A 19,120-nucleotide genomic window follows, 5' to 3' on the forward strand; every position below is an offset into this window, starting at 1 on the left:
CGTTAAGTGGTGGACTGCCAAGGCCAGCCCCAGAGCACGCAAAGCGATACTGGAAGAGCACAGCTAGAGTGTGGAGTGCCCTACCGCACGTCCTCAGCAGTAACATGTATATATGTCTGTGGATGTTTTGCGTGTGTGCGTGTAGGGAGACATGCAGACCTGTTCACACTGTCCATAAAGGTCGATGAGTGGGTAACAGGGACTTGGGATGTCCTGGGCAGCCACGCCCTGGTCCATTCCGTTCACAAATAGGTGGAGGCAGCCGCTGGCATCCACCAACAGCCCCAGGACGGTCCCTTCAGGACACGTGTCTAAGTTTGGCCCATAGTTCTCACAAATCTGAGGACACACAGACACCAGAAAGACTATAGCAGCATACAATCAAACAAAAGATGCTGTCATCATGTATGCTGGAAGAGACAAACAAACAAAAACAAAATAATAAAAGAATATAGTGTGAGACAGGGACAGGGAAAGAAGGGGGGAGAGAGAGAGAGAGAGAGAGAGAGAGAGAGAAAGGCGAGGGAAAAAAAGAGGCAGAGAAAGAAAGAGACAGAAGGGACCTTCAGCGAGTTATGGAAGACGGAGTCTCGCTGCAGTAGCCAGACGGAGCGCTTAAGGCAGCACGCCGTGGAGGGGAAGTTGAGGCGATCGGGAGAGTGACCAATAACGCCCAGAGAGAGAGACGATGTCCAGGATGAGTTTAACCGATCGATCTGAAACTGAAACAGCAGAGACAGACAGACAATCAGCACGCCCTGCGTACACAAACCCGCACGCAGGATGTGGATCACAATAGATAACAGTCCCGCAAACATACAGGGTGAGGTCTGGCATAGACACAACACATAAATGAAGAAAGACGCACAAACATATGGACAGCCACCTGGAAGAGCTGCTGGCGAGGAAGAGCTTGTGCTGTGACCAGCAGCCCCTGGTTATAGCTTGACACTCGTGCAGCAGTCAGGTTCTGATTGGAGAGCTGGATATTCTTCCCATGATTCTCTAGGAAGACCATCGCCGTGGGCACCAGGGCAGGCTCGTTCTCACACTGCTCCAGAGAGACAGAGAAGGTATGAGACAAGTAAGTCAACCCCTGTGCCTATGCGACAGTTTAAAAAAAAAAAAAAAAAAAAAAAAAAAAAAGCCACAGATTGCTGCATGCAAAGCTGAATAGCTTAAACTGCCCCACCACCACTGACCGGAGTGGTATCTTCCTCCCCCTCGCTGCAGCTGTCGGACGAGAGCGAGGAGGCCTTGACGCTGTCCGAGTCCTCCATCACTGTGGAGCTGACCACTGATACAGCCGTCACCTTCCCGTACAAGTCCATCACCGCATACACGTTCTGAAACACACAGGCACAAACAGAGCAGCCTGCTTATACCTGCACTGGAGTTCCACTCAAATGTAGATCCAGTTTACATTTACATAGCTGGGAAGTATGGGAAGTACAAGAATGTACGTTAGTGTGTATGTGTGTGTGTGTGTGTGTGTGTGTGTGTGTGTGCGTACCTTAGACACAGCTGTTGCTGCTGATCCCATGTCCTCTCCATCTATGAAGATGTGCATTGTGTCATCACTGCACCTCTTCACACCCACACGGTTCCCCACCTACAATAACATAGTTAAAAGACGTGAACCAGGATCAGTCTTAGCACAGACAGAAGGCGGTGAGCATGCCCAGCCTCGAACCGAGGACTACTAGGGGTTAAACAGCACACTGACCTTCAGCAGGTGGCAGTCTTGTCACACTACTATTCAGATCAAATGATAAACCTCAACTCTATGATAGTTTAACTGAACGTTTCTATACTGTCTTGATGTTCTTGTGCCTTCTAGCAGGTGAAGAAAAAAAAAAAAAAGAAAGTCTAAGAATTTGTGATCAGGTGCCCTACCAGAACTGTTTCTATTGCTCTGCATCATCTTGAGTTTTGTTTTCTCTCTGTTCTGTGTCAGTGATGTTTCAGAGCTTCAGTGCTCATTTTGCACTATGCGAGTGTTTGTCTCACCGTCAGGCGGTCCAGCGAACAGCCGTAGTTCTGCCTCTGCAGCATGCCATTGCGCCTGACCTCTGCCCCAGCCAGCAGCCAGGTGACCTTTGACCTGAGCTGGGTGAGGGAAGGCGAGAGGCCACTTAGGGGACAGGAGGGCAGGTCGGGGGGCTGCAGGGTCGTCAGGCCGATGTGGAGCGAACCGGACCACTGCTCGTCCACCTCGTTGATCTTCACCTGGAAGCAGAAAGAACTCAGCTGTCTCGCAGCTCTTATACCTACAAAACATCACTCGAATCCCACACATCTCTCCATTTATAAACCGAGAAACCCAGAGTCTGTTATTTTACTGTTTATCCCTGCATCACCTGATTCCAATGCACCATTCAGCAAATGTAAGCAAAACTACAATCAAATCAACAAACCCCCAAAAGGCACGTTGTGCTCTCTTCAGCACAAATATTTCATTATCAAATTATGTATCTATTCCTTCATTTATTTTAAACTCAGCCCTTGTTAATCTAACTACATTGGCTACATGCATAGTCATGAAAGGCTCTCCTTTAATCTCACCTCAAACAGTTCATCTGTCTTCAACTCTTTTGCACTGAACACGATTCCGTGAGCGTAACCTCCCACCCTGACTGCCTGGCAACCGTCTCCTAGTAGCACTACATTTTTCCCATGTTTGCTGTGTAGGCGATGAGCCACCCCTGCCACTAGGGGGAGACCATGAGGGGACACATACATGAGAGGGAGAACCCTAGTAATGCAATTGTGACATACAATATATTGCAGTAAACAGGAACACAGTCGGTGCATAATATCAAGTCTCTATACATTCATTTGAATATTTAAATCATCCATATGTCTACTCTCTACATCACACCAGGTCATGAGTAAATGACTTCAGCCACTGTCTTCAGTGTGCTCTACTACAGGGCTTTCCAGCTTTCAATTTAATAGTTATTTACAGAATCCTAGAAATATAGACTCAAGCACACACACTACCTGGAGAATGTATGGGGAAGCTCTTCTCTGTGATGTTACTGGTACAGAGGCTGTTGTCCAGAGGGCCAGAGGAGCTAGTGATGGACACCTGCACGCACTGGCCATACAGATCTACCACTGCATACACCTCTGAGAGAGAAATCAAGGAGTTTATCCAGTTCAGTTTTTGTACTACATTTTGTAGAGGTGGAACTTTAAGAGAAATGGACCCATGACACAACTGGTTCCTGTTGGCCATTACCTGGGGGCAGGCCAGTGCAGGCCACGCCCTGGTCCACTCCATTGATGTAGTAGTGCAGATCTCCTGAGGCTGTTCGCATCATTCCGATCCGGGAGCCCGTGCTCAGGGAGTCCAGATCGCAGCCATAGTTATTCCGCATGGTGTTCCCATCCTGCATGATGGCCGTACCGCTGCTCGAGGTCCCGGAAGGAAGATCAACAAAGTGGAAGGACAGGGACACGGGAGGACGAGCAAGATTTGGAACAGATGAGAAGCAGAAGGGCAGATACGGAGAGGCAGAGTGAAATACAGACATACCTCAGCATCCAGGTGTCATAGTCAATGTCAGTCATAGTGTTGGGGAACTCCAGTTCCTCTGGCCTAATGGCAGTCACTCCTACAATACAGAAAACACAAAGTCACACATAATCCCAGCTTCACCCACAGAGCTCAGTGATGAGGTGCAGAGTCCCTGTTCTCAAGGACAATGAGACATCCACAGGACATTTCACAGACACATGCACATGCGCCTTGTCTTGCTATAATGCTGAACGCTGTCCTGTACAATCGAACTTAAAAGGTAAGCAGGGCTTCCATTGTGTGTTCTCTGGGCTTTAAGACCTTCTAGACTTTAAATTTAAAAAACAAAACCCAGCTGCTCTCCTGGACACAGGCGTAGTAGCGAATAGTCTGGCTGTTTGGGAAGCTGAACAGCTACTCCTGGAAGACCACGGTTCACTTCTTTGCGATTATTTGATTGCTGAAATTGCGTCATTATTGCATTAGTCGCTCTTGTGCGGCGCTGCTGGCCCTGCTGTGGGCAGAGGAGAGTGTCATCCAGCACAAAGCCAAAGACATTTTATCCTGGATCTAAAGAAATGCTCCTGACCCGATCCGTTATAAGGTGAACAGCAAATGTCACGAGTCCTTCAATTTTTGCATCAACATTTAATGTGACTTTCAATGTGGTTTTTCTGTCTTTATTTTATTTGCCAAAAGTGCGTTCTATTGTTTAACCACAGCTGTGATGGCAGCTTACCTGCTTCTATTGAGCCCGACCAGCGGTCCACCATCTTCTGGATAACAATCTCAAATAACTCTCCATCTCGAAGGCACCTGTTATCACACACACACACACACACACACACACACACACACTTTTGACAAAACCTTACACCACATAAGCTCTACTCATCAATACTGGGTCGTCATTTAGCACCACTGCGCAGACGGCAAAAACTGAAAGCAAAGCAAACCACCACCAGTGAGAGGAGCAGCGTCTCTCTTGGCTGCCGCGCACCTGTTGGAGATGACGATGGCGTCGTTGAATTCGCTGCGGCAGTTCTGGCGGAGGGCTGTGCGGCCACCGTTGGTGATGACGGCATTGGTGCCGTGCAGCTGATGGAAGCGCAGGTCGCTGGCCGTGGCTGTTCCGGTGACGGAGCATGGACTGCCTGGAGACAGAGCTGTTGGCCCCTCTGAACTGTCGTCTGGGAGAGGAGGGAGGTCAGCTAAAGGAGAGAGAGAGGGGGAGAGAGAGAGAGAGAGAGAGAGAGAGAGAGAGAGAGAGAGAGAGAGAGAGAGAGGGAGGGTGTAAGAGACAGAGACAGTGAAAGAAATAGAGCGTGTCTGTTTACACTACGCTGTTTTTTCATCCTCACGTCTGAAAACCCCCTCGTCTCCTGTATTCTCAGTGTTTCTCCAGCCTGCCTGTCTCTGTCCCCTCCTCTACAATCCACGCCCACCTCCTGCTCCTCTCTCACCCATGTCATCCATGATGGTGGCCTGGGCCGCCTGCCCGTACAGGTCCACAACGGCGTAGACGCTGGGTGGAATGTTCCACGCAGCGGGCCCCTGCGGGACGCCGTTCACGAAGAAGTGCAGGCTCCCGTCGTCCTTCCTCACCACGCCAACCGTGTCCCCGGCCTGGACATAGGCAGAGCACATGGGCAGACAGAGAAGATAGCTACCCCCAGCCTGCTCCACTTTTTCTCTTAGTCATTGCCCATATCTACCTCATGCTAATTAAGGGAAAATAAATTCCATTAAGTAATTTATCATGCGTAGTAATAAATCCTTCAGCAGCAGTACTAAGAAAACACAAGCACAGAACAAAGGCAGGAACAGAAAGGCCCGTGGACCAGTATCAGTAAGGGGCCTGTGAAGTAACGGGGGTCGCACGCACTTTGAGCCGGTCCAGGTTGTGACCATATTCATCCAGGATTGTTGTTCCGTTGTGCATCACCCCGTTGCCTGTCATCATCCACGTCCCTGTGGGAGATGGTGTGTGGGGGGGACACACAAATAAGATGCCATTGGTTTCCACTGCTCGAATTGGTTTAAAATTGTTTCAATGCCTGGTTTCCTGAGCACAGCTTAAGATTACTCCAGGATCAATTCACTCTATTTAAAAAATAAATAAAATCACTGAAATTTCAGTCTAGGAGTAGGATTAATTCATAGATATGGAGATATTGGCAAAGTGGCTTAAAATAGTTACGCTTTAGTTATGCTGACTGCATTTGTGTACTCTTACGAGGACTGATTGACACAGCTTACCTGAGCGCAGGTTGGTCATGGTGGAGGGTAGCTGCAGATAGGCGGGGTTATGGGTCGTCACGCCAATCTCAATGGACCCCGCCCATTTGTCCACCATTTTGTCAATCCGCACCTGGAATACTTCATTGGAATGCAGCGGTCGGTTGCTTAGCACCACCCCGTGATTAAAGTCATCAGTTGCACTGCACAAGAGAAAACAAATCAAGACAAAGACAGAAACTCCAGACTTAGCAGAACCATTTCCATGAACTACATGGCCTTTTGTAGGACATCTTTTCAAATAATTCCTAAGGCTAGAGGCCAGTGTTAAACAAGTCTTCACGACGCTTCCTCACTGAGGTCTCAGTGCTGTCCTGCCATCTCCGATGATGGCCGCCTTCTGGCCACAGTTCGGGTGGAAGAGCAAGCGGTCCGGAGTTTCCGGGTCAGGGGTCAGCGAGAGGGCGGGCCGGGGTCGCCCCACGTCCGGCGACAGTGCCCTCATAATGGCATTGTTGCGTCGTAAGCGGTCGCTATGGTTGTGGTTGTGGACGATAGTGACTTTAACAGCCATGCCGTAGAGGTCCACTACCCCATACACCACACCTGGGGTTTGGACTGCAGCCACACCTGAAGAAACCACAAACACTGTGCCGTAACATGAAACTAATCCACAACGATAAGCATCTTCTCATAGCTATTAAAGTTAAGATCTGGGATCTGTTCCGAAAATCCACCACGATTTAAGATAATCAGGCTTTCAGCAGCGCATCTGCTCACCCTGATCTATACCGTTGATGTAGAAGTGTAACGCTCCACTGGCTTTCCTCATCAGCCCAATGTGATCTCCTTCCTGAGAGTCGACACATAACAAGGAGCCAGTTAGAGACCCAGCACAACGTAACGTGTGCTGAGAACGGCTGGCCAATGCCATCCAATCGACACACATCTCACCTGGAGCTCATCCAGACTGAACTCGCAGTATTCCCTCCGTGTCCCTTTCCCATTGGTCAAAATTCCACAGCCGCTCATCATGATCGTCCCTGACAGCAAACACACCCAGCATGAATCAGGAGAGGACTAACATCACTTCTTTAGTTAAACATCTTAACCAGAAAAGCTTTTGCCAAGAGCTGGACTGTGTCACTCAGAGACCCGTGGGGTAACACACCTGAGCGTAAATTGGTCATGGTTGCCGGGTAATCCAGGTTGTTTGGGTTGTGAGTTGTCACTCCAATCTCGATGGATCCTGACCATTTATCCACTAGTTTATCGATGCGAATCTGACACACAGTACAATGAGATACGGTCACTCAGCTTTTTGTATTTTTTATTTTAAGGATTACTTCTAATGCATACCTGTATGAACATCAAATTAAATGTTAATTTAAAAAGTTCTCTTAAACATTAGTGCACACATGCACACGTTTCTCACTCCTCAAGAAGATAAAGGCGCACACACCTCAAACATCTCGTTGTGCCTAAGTGGGCGGTTGGTCATCACTACTCCGTTATTGAACTCGTCCAGTGGCCTCCTCCTCTCCGCCGTCTTGTTGTTGTTGCTCAGCTTAATCAGCGTGCCGCACTTCTCGTGAAAGAGCAGCGCGTCATTGGTGGTCACTCCCCCAGCACCCATCCCTGCCACGCCCCCTGCATTTCCTGATGGACTGTTATTTGTGCTGCCCCCACCACCGGCTCCGCCTCCACCTGCATTGTCATTTCCTCCCATTGCTCCTCTGGTTCCATTGCTGCTTCCTGAGCCCCCCCTGGAAGAGTCTGAATTCCCACCCCTGGCCCCACCCAGCCCTGAGTCTTCTCCACCCTCATCTTCTGATCGATACAGGGAGACAATGGCATTGTTGAACACATCAAATAACTGGTGCTCTGTAAGGACTTCAAGGGGTAGAGAAGAAAGGAAAGAAAACAAAACAGAGTGCTTCACCTAGAAGATACCAGAAGAAGGACCAGTGAACATGTTAAAATGCAGCCGATTCGATAATAAATCTTACCGGTATCAGGCTCAAAGTTGCTGGGAAACTTGTCGGGTCTGCTATGTCCTCTTGCAACTTCAGGCACTAAGAGCAAAAAAACCTGCCCAGTCAGGGAAGCAACTGGACTGTCCCAAACCAAATTTCTACTGCCCCAAAGGAATCTTTGTATTTTAAAGTGTTATTCATATATAATAAGCACACATAAGCTAATATATTTAGTTAAAGTTATTTATTCTTAAAGTATGTGTACATTGTCAAAATGTACTTTCACCCATTTTCTTTTTGCTGTAAATAAGCAAACATTTCATAACAAATATCTTTCTCTTTTAACCCAGTGCTGTTGTGACTAATTTGGTTAACTTGGAATCGGAAATGGAATCTGTTGTAAGCACGTCCAGTGGTCCAGACACACGAGTGGCTTTTTTTTGCTCCTATACGCATTGTGACAGATTTGTTGAGTGATTTCTAAAAGAAGTTTAGACAAAAAGAGGACACTTTTATCTGACTTGTTATTGTAGGATATTACCTACAAACGTTGCAGGACATCTCATGTACAGATGGGTCAATATCTCCCCATGAGGGAATTAATCTATGGACTCGGGCATCAACCCCAAAGCAATCATTTGCGCAATACCTTCCTCCGCTGAGCCATTCATGACTGTGGTCGTAGCATGAACAGCAGGCAGCACCGTGGTGCCACTCCTCTCCACATGGTCTCGGCACGCCTCCGTCATCAAAGCAGCTGGAGGTGCCAGGCCTTTTGGTTCCTGCCCCTCTTCCCCCTCCTCGTCTTCCTCGCGTTCCTCGCCGTCCGTGTCGGGTGGGGGCTCACAGCTGACCACGGTCACCTGTGTGCACTTCCCGTAGAGGTCCACCACGGCCCACAGTCTGGAGGGCAGGCCACTGGCAGCCGCGCCGCAGTCCTGCCCGTTCACCCACAGGTGCAGCTCGCCGCACCCGTTCTGCTGGATGCCCACGCGGTCTCCCTCGCCCAGCTGGTCCAGGTCGCGGCCGTACTCCTCCAGGACTGAGCGCCCGTCCTTCAGCACAGAACAGCCCGACACAATCCAGGAGCCGCCCTTCAGACCCGTGGCACTGCTGGGGAAGTCCAGCGCAGCTGGGTCCAGTGCAGTCACACCGATCTCTATGGAGCCGCTCCAGGAGTTCACCTGTGCAAAGCGGTTACAGCAGCTCAGAGAACCACCTAATCATGCATATGCTTACCCATTATGACTAATTATTCTTAATGTTTAGGAAATAAGATCACTTCCATTATAGTACATGTACATCTTCCTGGTGTTTAATACAGAAAGAAATATGTAAATTAAAAATGCACTCCAGATTTCCACCTGTGCAAATAAAGATGGTAATGATAAAATGGTAAAATGCTCATCTTTGCGCACTTAAATGCATACTTTTGATGCACTGGGCCATTTAAAGGACGTAAACAGGTTCTTTATCTCTGAATACTGGCATAATTTTACAGGTCACCTTCAAGTAATATGATTACTATGTAAAGCCACATCAGTATTTTGGATATCATGTATCCCAAAGGAAATAACATTCCAAAGAAAATAAATCTCTCCAGCTCTTCTGCTATTTAGGGCAGGATATGTAGCCGTTTGTTTCTCTTCTGCCCACCGCTGTTGTCTCAGTGACTGTAAGTCAGGTACAGAGCACACAATAAGAGTGGATCTGAATTAAGGAACAGTGGGTGGAAGGTCAGAAGTGGAGTGATGGGGTCCTGGGAGCTCTCAGAGTTCTCATTTGCATTCCCTGGAATTTGTATAACCAATGTATATAAATATGTAGAAAATGACATTATAGGACATTCAGAATAACTGGAGCTCTAAATGCAAGTTCATACCTGGCCTCAAGATTAACTAAACGTGTGTGATATTTGCAGACAGAAAAGCAAAGTGGCCAGTGTCTAGAGTTTTGCATGATTCAGAAAATAGGTCAGGACACTGAGACTAGACAAAAGGTTAACTTCATTGGCAGAACATGTTTAAAAGCAATAAAGAACTCACACTGCAGGCGAGTAGGTTGAAGAACAAGATTTCTGCAAGCGTTTCTACGGTATGCTAACCACACAAGCTGCCTTTCCGAACAGCCAAACAGGAGGAAATTAGCTCCGTATAAGCTTGAACAAACTGTGGATAAACCAATAACGAACGAGCTAATTAATCCCTTACACCTAAATGAATCTAGACTCGAAGATAACGTTAATAAAACAAAACCAACAGTAACCAAAATCCTGGCAAATTTGTTAAAAACCTAAAACATTCGTAGACCACATATTGTGGACTACACAAAATAATATGGAGACATCTTTTAAGGACGCTGTGAACAGTCCTTCGAATTTAACTTTAAAGACTTGACAGAAGTCGCAAGACATACACAACTAACTACCAATTTATACTCCAAATGTATTATCTTAAAACGCATCGCGTCGACTCTACTAGCCAGCTACGATAGCAAGCTAAAATAAAACATTGGCAATTGTTTACGTCTAGTTAGCTAACCAGCTGTTTAGCTAGCTCGCTAGTTATGCTACTTTAACTAGAAGACGGTTCCCGTGATTAATGACATTATATACAACCAAAACTATAAAGCGAGCTGCCATGAAACTGCATCGGGCTGTCAGTGAGGTAACCTAGCTAACCACATTAGCATGTCAGCTACAAAGCGCAAACCTGGTTAGCAGGGTTAGCACCCGACAGGCTAGCCGGGATAGCGAGGACACCGCTGCTTGGCAGCCGCAATAACCACCGACACGTTTTACGATTATAGTTGTAATAACGGTGCTTCGCCAATTTCTAAACCAATTTTAATTAAATCAAAATCGCCGGTCCATTTAATCACCTAGCGAGGTAGCTAACAAACGCATCACGACACCGAGGCTAAGATATTAGCTAACCAAACAAATTGAGATCAACAAATCAGCAAGACAGACTCGTCGTGGCAGTATTCAGACAAATAGCTTTTGTTTTGTTTCAAACGCACACAGAGAGACTCCCTGGTCCTCACAGAAGTGTGTGTTATTACCCCCTGGTCCTCACAGCAGTGTGTTATTACCCCCTGGTCCTCACAGCAGTGTGTTTTATGACTCCCCGCTCCTAACAGCAGTGTGTTTTATGACTCCCCGCTCCTCACAGCAGTGTGTTTTTATGACTCCCCGGTTCTCACAGCAGTGTGCGTTATGACTCCCCGGTCCTCACAGCAGTGTGCGTTATGACTCCCCGGTCCTCACAGCAGTGTGTATTATTACCGCCTGGTCCTCACACCAGTTTTATCACCCATCGCTCAAACGTCCAGAACGCGCTTCGCACGGCCAGGCTGGGACGCAACGAGTCAAACACCGGTAGCATCTTGTTTACCTTTTTGTCAATTCGCACGGTGAAGACATCCCGGTCCCGCAGCGGCTCTCGACTGAGGACCAAACCATGGTTAAATTCCTGCACCGACTGGTTTCGCTGCGCCGTGCGGTTCGAGTTGGACAGTCCGATGAGTTTTCCGCTGCGCGGATGCAGCTCAGCCGCCATCTTCGCTGGGGCGGCGCGCTTCACGACAGTTTGACGACACTTCACGACGCTGTTTGAGGGTCGACAACAAGCGTGGCAGGCCCACGACAGGCATGATCTTCAAGTGAACATCGCGTATTCTGACCAATAACTAGCTGACGACAAATGCATTGGCGCCTAAACGCCAACAAAAACATGTGTACAAGAGTTATAAATACCGATGTTGAAATCAGACAACGTAATATTGAAACTGAATGTACCATATGAACAGCATGAAGAGGATCGGGGTTGCCACCTTTCTGCAAAATGCTACAGACGTGGACAGCCCTAGCTATCTGCTCATAAACGTGTTTTAATTAAGTTAGCACTGATGGCTATGTAGAATATATCCACTAGATGGCGGCCGAATACAAACGATTCTTAATCACTGGATTTCTATTAAGCTCCTTCACATCCATCGAAGCTCACTGAAGAGAAATATCTTCCAAGTTTTTTGAGAGGGTAGGAAAGTACAGTAAGCCTAGTCCAGGAACAGCTGCTTAAGAGTTTATTGTCGTGCAATGCCCTGTTGTTTGTTTTGTTTTTATTGTCATTTTTATTTGTTATTTTAATGAGTTACACTCATACAGACTGGATTTTAAAACGTCTTCGCTAACTCATTGAAAACGTTTAATTTTTATGTCTGCTGAGCACTCTACATCTGCTAAATAGTTTAAGATTGTCTCCTAATGTAACTCACCACTACAAGAGCTGCATACTTTCTAATTACAGCTGAATACAGAACAAAGAAATCACTGAACATTCATCGTGTGAGGGGAAACTTGGGTGTGACATTCAATTCCAATAAAGTAATGTCAGAGCAGTAAATGGCATATTTTCAGGGATTTATTTTCAAGGATTCCTTTATGAGTCTGAAGAGATAACAAGTGAAAATGTAACACAACTGCTTATTGGTAGGTAGTTATCGGTTAACTAAATGTTTCATTCATTGCTTTTGCAGGACAGCTATGGGATGAAACAGATGTGTCCTTGAAGGAGGCCCAGTCAAGATCGATGTCTTGTCCCTGAATGACGATCCTCTCCAAACAGCCATGGAGGTGATACAAACTCTTTGCGTCCTCGGTCTTACCTGTGAAATATTTTATAACTGAGCCATGTCCTCAACTAAGTACAGTAATAATTATTTTTAAATTAAGTGGCCTAGGGTGTAACATGTTTGAATCTCGCAAAGTTACCTGGCAGGCCACCGAATGTTAAGAGCATCCCCTCTCTCCACATAGAGAGGAAGTCAAAGCTGTCTGCCTTTTGTTGTGTTTCACCATTAAGCATCAGGGAATGTTTCAATATGGTCAAACTCAGCTGGGTTGATCCAAGAGTGTGAGGAAGGTTTCCAGAGTCAGCTCCTTCTTCCCTCTCAGTTGTAGATGTATGGGTAAAAATGTCCTTAAATAGCAATGTGCACTAACCTATAATTGTTACTATGATAAAATACTAGTTAGTTTAGACATGCAAGCTTGCCAGACTTTATAAAATAACCATAAGCAAATAACCAATGTGGCAGGTAGAATATCATTTCTCCTCTGTGACATCCAATGCTTGTTTCTAAATGACTGAACTATTCTATATGTAGGTGTAAACAAGGTCCAAATGACAGATGAACCTGATAAAGTCTCCACCAATTCTAAATACACAATGCATATATGTTTGTTAGATTAATCATATTAAACTTGCTCAAAAGAAAGAGGAGTGTATTCCTATAAACAGACATGTTTGCTTAGAAGCTATATCAGCTATATCAGTGATTTTCAAAAAGGTCCTCAGGGCCCACCAGATGGTGCACTTTTATTTTCTAACCCAGCTCCCAGTATGCCTGTACTGGGTATTCAGTGTTCTTAATATCTAGGTTTGGGGGTGCTTGGAGCTGGTTGAGGTATTGCTGATTAAGAAATGGTTTGTCTTGTGGGTCCTGAGGCCAGGATGGAGCAACACTGAGTTAAGAGCCTCAGAAGGCAACCAAAAGAGCATTTCTCTAGTTATTGTTACTTAATATGAATCACATTAGGATTCACTATGATTCATTTTGCATTAATTTGATCTCCTTCTAGTCTAATTTGTATCGAAGTGTTTTGAGGAGGTATTAAAATGATGATAAACGATTACATTTCCTAACAATGAATGTCAAACACAAAGCTGTTTTTATCACTGAAATTACTGATTAGGTTCTCTTCAAGTAGGTAATATTGGCATTGGGAATGTCATCTTTCTAATTTACACCATGCAAGCTTTGGTTATAGTCCTGTGGTTATCATTTAATGCCTTCATACCTTGTCTTTCTTGAATTCTTCAGCCTCTGATAGAACATACTCAAAACCTGCGCTTTGAAGGCTTATTAATGTCCCATGCCAAGATCCATAGACCTCAATAGTGATTCCTTTCTCCTCCGTTTCCACCCCAGGAAGATCTGTATTAATATAGTGATGAATGTTTTATAGAACAGTTGTTTTTTTTCTGAGTTGTTTAGGGAATGACATTCATTCCCCAACTATGCTTAGTGAGGGCATCCTAGTCAGCACACCCAGTTGGACACACCCTATCAGTGGCCTTCCTTACACTGTGACCTACTGTGATTACATTTGAAAATGTAAAGAGAGGCAACAGGTGCATTATTATTATTATTATTATTTTTACATAAAAAAAATAAAACTACTACTTCTGGACATGCACTACTCTCTGGCCTGCTTCAGCTGTTTCCACTTCCCGTTGCTGTGCCTCCCAAATAGGAGCTCTGGGGTTTTGGGTTGTTTGACTAAAGTTCACACAACAAACTCGTGAGTCTGTCATCTTCCTAGTTTAACTGAAGGAGGGTGAAGGTGATTCTTGAGCAGGCAAGAACGAACATTTCTGAAGAAATGAGAATAAAATGGATAAACATGAACAAAATGGATAAACACCGGTTGTGTTGAACATAGCTAATCCATTCCCAGGAAAATAGCTCCCTTTCTTGATCTCAGGGAAGCAAGGCTGGAGCTCCCAGCCTGGGTTTGTGATCCAGGGCATGCTGAGGTTTAGCCACTGCCCTTCTCTTATACATGCATCCAGCTCTGGCTTAAACTGCAAGCGCAAAAAGGAGATTAAGCCAGATTAAGATTTCAGATTTTACAGAGGTGTGTGTCTTCATCTCTTTCACAAGCACCGATTAGTAAAGCCACACGATGGAATAGTGAAGAAGAGAAAGAAAAGGTCAGATCCTTGACTAACCGGGTGCAGGAGTTTCTTATGCCCCACCAGCATCCCTCCAAGAGCAAGCCGTATTTTTCCTGTCAGCGTGTCCTCTGTCTGTTCCGAGCTGAGACCAACCACCAGCTCCAGTTTACCGTTTACTTCCAGGATCACATACTTTCCCTCACTGCGCAGTTCCAGCTGGCCAATAATAGTGCAAAGAGGAAAGAAAGATGCCTTAGAAAGCTGTAAAGAATGTTACATTGAAGGTGAGTTGGGGGTTTTTTTCATAACGTGGAAGAAGAAGATCTAAGACAGATGGAATGCCTTTACTTGGTCACATATACATGTGTACAGTACAATGAAATGCTTGTCTTCACATATGCTAGCTTCCTCATGAGCTGAAGTCAGATTGCAGGATCAGATGTTATACAGCGCTCCTGGAGCCAAGAGGGTTAAGGGCCTTGCATAAGGGCCCAACAGCAGCTGCATGGCAGAGCCAGGATTCACACCCACAACCTTCCAATTGCTAGCCCAAATGCCTATGCACTAGGCTACCACCACTGAGGCTTCTAAGCTTGCTACTCTGGGTAGTGGTAGCTCAGTGGTTAAAGTAGTTGACTTGTAATCAGAAGGTTGCCACCACTGAAGGTTGCCACAGTGGTTTAAGCCCCACCACTGCCAAGTTGGTACTGTGTCCCTGAGCAAGGCTTTTAAACCTCAATTGCTCAAGTTGTACTCAGTCATAATTGTAAGTCACTTTGGATAAAATCATCTGCTAAATGATGTAAATACAATCTCCCAAATTGTGGCCTTGATGTATTTTGTAATGGGGAGGAGACTCTGTTCTAATTAACACACACATTAGTCGCACATACTCTTAACTGATCAAAGAACACACTCCAGAAATGGGGCTGTGGTTGGTAGCATATATAGTGTCCCCTGGAATTATTGCCATCCTCAGTCATTATTAATTACAAATCTGTACATAGCAGTCATTGTTTATTCCGTGTGTTCTGTTAAAAGAGAATGATATATTTTGTCATGATTTCATCACTCAACACAAAAATATGTCAGTTATTGGCACCTCTGAATTTTGTACACTGTTTTTTTGCCAAGTTCTTTAACAGATCTCCTGAAATGTTTGTTGAGGTGAGATAACACATGGCAGGAATCCTTGGTCTTTGCTTGTCAACTTTCCCCTTCATCTCACCTCACAGAGTTTCACCTGGGCTGGAAATAAAATAATCTGTAGGGAAACTGTAAAAGCCTCATTCTGTGATATGCAAAATGTTTGTGTTGATCTGGAGGAAAATCCTTTTCTGGATCTTGTCATATTCCATTTATACAAGGATTCCCAGGGCTTTTGAAGGAAACCATCCCTTTAAAATTACACATCCACATACATCACTGTGTGGACGTTTGCTTTCATTGTGGCCATTCTTTTTATATGAATTGTTTGAATGTTAGTCCTATTCAAAGTTCCCACAACCTTCTGTAAACCTCTGACGCTCGTATTTATGGCTTTAGAAGATCTGATGTTTTATATCATGATAGGGAGGATTTTGGGTTATATTGTTATAGTGATGTATACATTTATGGATTCCAACAGCCTTTGGTCTTGTTTCATTTGTTTCCTGAGAGCTTCTCTATGTTGTCAGATGAGTAGTAAACATTGTGTATTTCTTCATATAACCCTACTACCTCCAACAAAATAAGTTAATTAATTAAATAAAGTAAAACAATAGTGACCTATTAGAAATAACAAAGTGAGATATAAATGTACAGATACTTCTATTATACTTTATTCACAAACATTTCTAGGGGTGCCAGTACTTGTGACAGTTTGAGTATCAAAATTCAGTACCAGTTCAGTAAAAAGCTATATTGTTTTTCGTGGTCCTTTCCAATCATCTTTATCGTGGTTGCCAGTAATTCCATAGGGCCTGGTACATAACGGTAAATAGGTATGGAATTACTTAAATGATTAAAATGATTAATTATAGAATGGCTTGCTGAATTGCTGAAACATGCTCTGGATTACGTGGTGCTGTGCCACTTACTTTGTGCCAGGCTCCATCATTCAGTTTGGGTCCTCCCTGCACACTGACCAGGATGTCTGCTTTCCCTATCTGCATTTCAGGTACCCCGTCCCGTAGTAAAAGCACAAACCAGTCCCCACCCTCCTTGGTGTCTCCATAAAATATGGTTCCCTCTGGATCAAAGGTGCGGAATTCAAAGAAAGACCTAATACTGCAGGGCAAGAAACACCATAGTAGGTAAAAATGTCCCACCACTGTTAGGCTGCACTGAAATTTTCTCATTATTGATAACAGAATTAATGATACAGTGTATGCAAGAGCGTTGGGCCAAAGCTGGCCAAAAACAGGAATATGTAACTTTCTGGTATAATTACTGTACACTGACCTTGCCACATCAGAGAGATTGGCATATGTCTGCATTAATGGTGCCCAGGACTGTTGTCTTTGGCCAAGGTTGATGACCTCCCCCCCAGATATCTGAGTATCAAAGACAATTATATAGTATGTTCACAGTGTTGATTTCCAGGGACAGAGACAGAGGGACTCAACTCAGGGTTCACACAAGCATTTTAGTCTTTAAAACAGTCTTTACACTATGGCAATAACCGAGGTCAGTCTGTCTACCTTGTTACATAAGCACTTTTGCAATGCCTAGCCAGGGCTGTGGTCATAAGCAACTGTCTGGCTTTGTGCATATTCTTTGAGGTTATACCCCTCACTCTTCTAATGTATTTAGGGTGAAATGGCTTTAAAAGCACTAGTTTTAAAGAATTAAAGTCCTCAACAAGCAATCATTTCCTCCAGTGAAGTGACATTCACAAAGAGATATTGGCTAAAATGTCGAGCCTAATTCTGTTTGACAAAAACAGCCCAAAACTGAAAAGTAGAATAATTCCCAAATGTCTGTTTGATGCATTATTGTCATTACTCATTATTCTTATTGTTCTGTGTAAATATACAGCACTAATTGCTTTTTTTTGCAGAGAAAAAAGTTATTTGCATTAGATTAACAAATTATTGGTAAAAGATGCTATTTATAGTATATTACAGAAGATAAATTATTAGTTGTATTGGCTTTAATTCATTTTAACTGTGATCAGGGAAAAAAACAGTAATGTTAAATCTACATATGATTCATACAAATTTCATACAAATAGCACTTTTTTATAGCACATAGGTCATTGTCAAATAGTACTCTGGGATAATTCACATTCATACTTACCTCAGCTGTTGCTGTGAGCCTCAACCAGCTGAAGTACAGGCACAGTGTAAGCAGAAGAGCCACTTTTCTTGTATGCTGCATTCTTCAGCTGGTCCAGAGTGTGCTGAGCTAATGAAGAAGGGAGCGCTATACTTCTGAACCAGAAAGTACCAGCAGCAGGTCGTAAGCCAGACGGTTCGGGCTCGCTTCACCACTGCCTATGGGCCGAGTAACCTCTGCTGCACTACATACCGAGCGCCAAAGCCCAGAGACCAAATATGCTGGCATCACTGTACACATATTGATCAGAAGAGATGTTTGTTTTAGTGGAACTGGCTGGGTGATTGAGAGATTTGCAGGAGATGGCACTGACGTGTGTCTACAGCACAGCGTTTTGTAATTAATATGGTAGCATAGTATTTTTTGGTTATTGATAAAGAAAATCCTCTTTAAAAAATAGTGAGGACAGGTTGTTGAAACAGAGTTGCTTACGAATGCAGATGCAGCTCCGTCTAGGTCAGTGAAGGTGTCTAGCTGTACCGCTGCCACAGTGGGCTGTCCCATTAGTCTGTGTTTGCTAGGTAGATGACCTTTGAGACATGACTGTTGCTTGCTTATTTGTTCCAGTGAGGCCTTGTCTGCATACAAGACATGGGCTGTATGTGCATACTGTACCTAGGGTCACCAGCTCAGTGGTTCATGCAGCTTTTATCTTCATAACATTTGTTGATTTAGACAGGAAAAACTAAACAGTTAGTATGGATTGCTGCTTTGGACAGCCACTTTTCTTGAGCATTACTTGAGCGATCTCAATGTGTCCTGAGCCTAGACATTGTATTTATTGGAATCTTTGTCAGACTAAAATCTTACAGTAAACGTTGATTTACACTCTACTGTATCTGATGAGCTTTATCAGCTTTGTAGCCCAGCTCTGTGCTTTCCTGCCACATGCCCACAAGGGTTTGTCGTAAATCATTTGTTCATGTATACTGTAGCACTATATATATATATATATATATATATATATATATATATATATATATATATATATATATATATATATATATATATATATCTAAAAAAAACCTTTTTATGCTGTGCTTACTGTTTTACATTAAGCAAAACTGATTCGACAATAACAGAACAAATCTGTTTTTAAATCACTCCCCCTTTTTTAAAACACACAACCTATTTTAAATCATACAGCCAATTTTAAATTGGGCAGCTTGTTTTAAAAACTCTAAAATCCCTGTAAATGTGCAAAACATTTGTGATTCTTTAGCAATTACAGCACATGATCAACAATTTATAAAATATTTGTTCCTACAGTCTAGTTAATTACCAATCACTATCCCTATGCTGGCTCACTGACAATTCAATAC

The 19,120-nt window shown here is 44.3% G+C and overlaps 2 protein-coding genes across 12 annotated transcripts in view; both read right to left on the reverse strand.

Annotated features, from left to right (window-relative positions):
- neurl4 (neuralized E3 ubiquitin protein ligase 4) overlaps positions 1–11,565 on the reverse strand; it is a 17,049-nt gene extending 5,484 nt beyond the window's left edge. For all 10 annotated transcript variants that reach the window (XR_014117137.1, XR_014117138.1, XR_014117136.1 and 7 more), the window contains exons 1-24: positions 11,537–11,565; positions 11,133–11,346; positions 8,387–8,921; positions 7,771–7,836; positions 7,224–7,654; positions 6,933–7,044; positions 6,716–6,804; positions 6,542–6,614; positions 6,118–6,391; positions 5,783–5,964; positions 5,409–5,494; positions 4,987–5,149; positions 4,524–4,734; positions 4,263–4,339; positions 3,542–3,620; positions 3,245–3,414; positions 3,004–3,132; positions 2,566–2,711; positions 2,011–2,229; positions 1,514–1,612; positions 1,203–1,346; positions 887–1,051; positions 564–722; positions 160–339 (exon numbers count right to left, since the gene is read on the reverse strand). Coding sequence is in view for 7 of the 10 variants with exons in the window: in XM_027020911.3 (XP_026876712.3) it covers positions 160–339; positions 564–722; positions 887–1,051; positions 1,203–1,346; positions 1,514–1,612; positions 2,011–2,229; positions 2,566–2,711; positions 3,004–3,132; positions 3,245–3,414; positions 3,542–3,620; positions 4,263–4,339; positions 4,524–4,734; positions 4,987–5,149; positions 5,409–5,494; positions 5,783–5,964; positions 6,118–6,391; positions 6,542–6,614; positions 6,716–6,804; positions 6,933–7,044; positions 7,224–7,654; positions 7,771–7,836; positions 8,387–8,921; positions 11,133–11,346; positions 11,537–11,550 (4,017 nt within the window). In the remaining 3 variants the exon portion in view is untranslated. The remainder of the gene's footprint in view (positions 1–159; positions 340–563; positions 723–886; positions 1,052–1,202; positions 1,347–1,513; positions 1,613–2,010; positions 2,230–2,565; positions 2,712–3,003; positions 3,133–3,244; positions 3,415–3,541; positions 3,621–4,262; positions 4,340–4,523; positions 4,735–4,986; positions 5,150–5,408; positions 5,495–5,782; positions 5,965–6,117; positions 6,392–6,541; positions 6,615–6,715; positions 6,805–6,932; positions 7,045–7,223; positions 7,655–7,770; positions 7,837–8,386; positions 8,922–11,132; positions 11,347–11,536) is intronic.
- Positions 11,566–12,143: 578 nt separating this feature from the next.
- On the reverse strand, positions 12,144–18,640 carry shbg (sex hormone-binding globulin). Of its 2 annotated transcripts, none has more exons than XM_027020912.3 (8): positions 17,760–18,640; positions 16,923–17,014; positions 16,559–16,748; positions 14,535–14,696; positions 14,228–14,387; positions 13,601–13,737; positions 12,512–12,719; positions 12,144–12,405 (listed from the first exon to the last, which is right to left on the reverse strand). In XM_027020912.3, exons 1-8 carry the CDS (start codon positions 17,838–17,840, stop codon positions 12,245–12,247), a joined length of 1,191 nt encoding a protein of 396 aa, XP_026876713.2. In that variant the 5' UTR covers positions 17,841–18,640; the 3' UTR covers positions 12,144–12,244. The 2 variants fall into 2 exon arrangements, with proteins under 2 accessions (XP_026876713.2, XP_081553392.1); XM_081697266.1 differs by having other exon boundaries at positions 12,512–12,689; positions 17,760–18,638.
- Positions 18,641–19,120: the final 480 nt, after the last annotated feature.

This window comes from Electrophorus electricus, chromosome 15 (genome assembly GCF_041902795.1).
Source record: "Electrophorus electricus isolate QZ-2024a chromosome 15, ASM4190279v1, whole genome shotgun sequence".
Classification (NCBI taxonomy): Eukaryota; Metazoa; Chordata; class Actinopteri; order Gymnotiformes; family Gymnotidae; genus Electrophorus; species Electrophorus electricus.

What these genes read in the sequence shown, in the direction of transcription:
- shbg (XM_027020912.3), bottom strand. Translation starts at nt 17,840, where the DNA reads ATGCAGCATACAAGAAAAGTGGCTCTTCTGCTTACACTGTGCCTGTAC. An exon ending in ATGATGGAGCCTGGCACAAA is followed by an intron (nt 14,697 to 16,558) that starts GTAAGTGGCACA and finishes ATTATTGGCCAG; the next exon opens with CTGGAACTGCGCAGTGAGGG. An exon ending in ATAAGAAACTCCTGCACCCG is followed by an intron (nt 14,388 to 14,534) that starts GTTAGTCAAGGA and finishes TTGCGCTTGCAG; the next exon opens with TTTAAGCCAGAGCTGGATGC.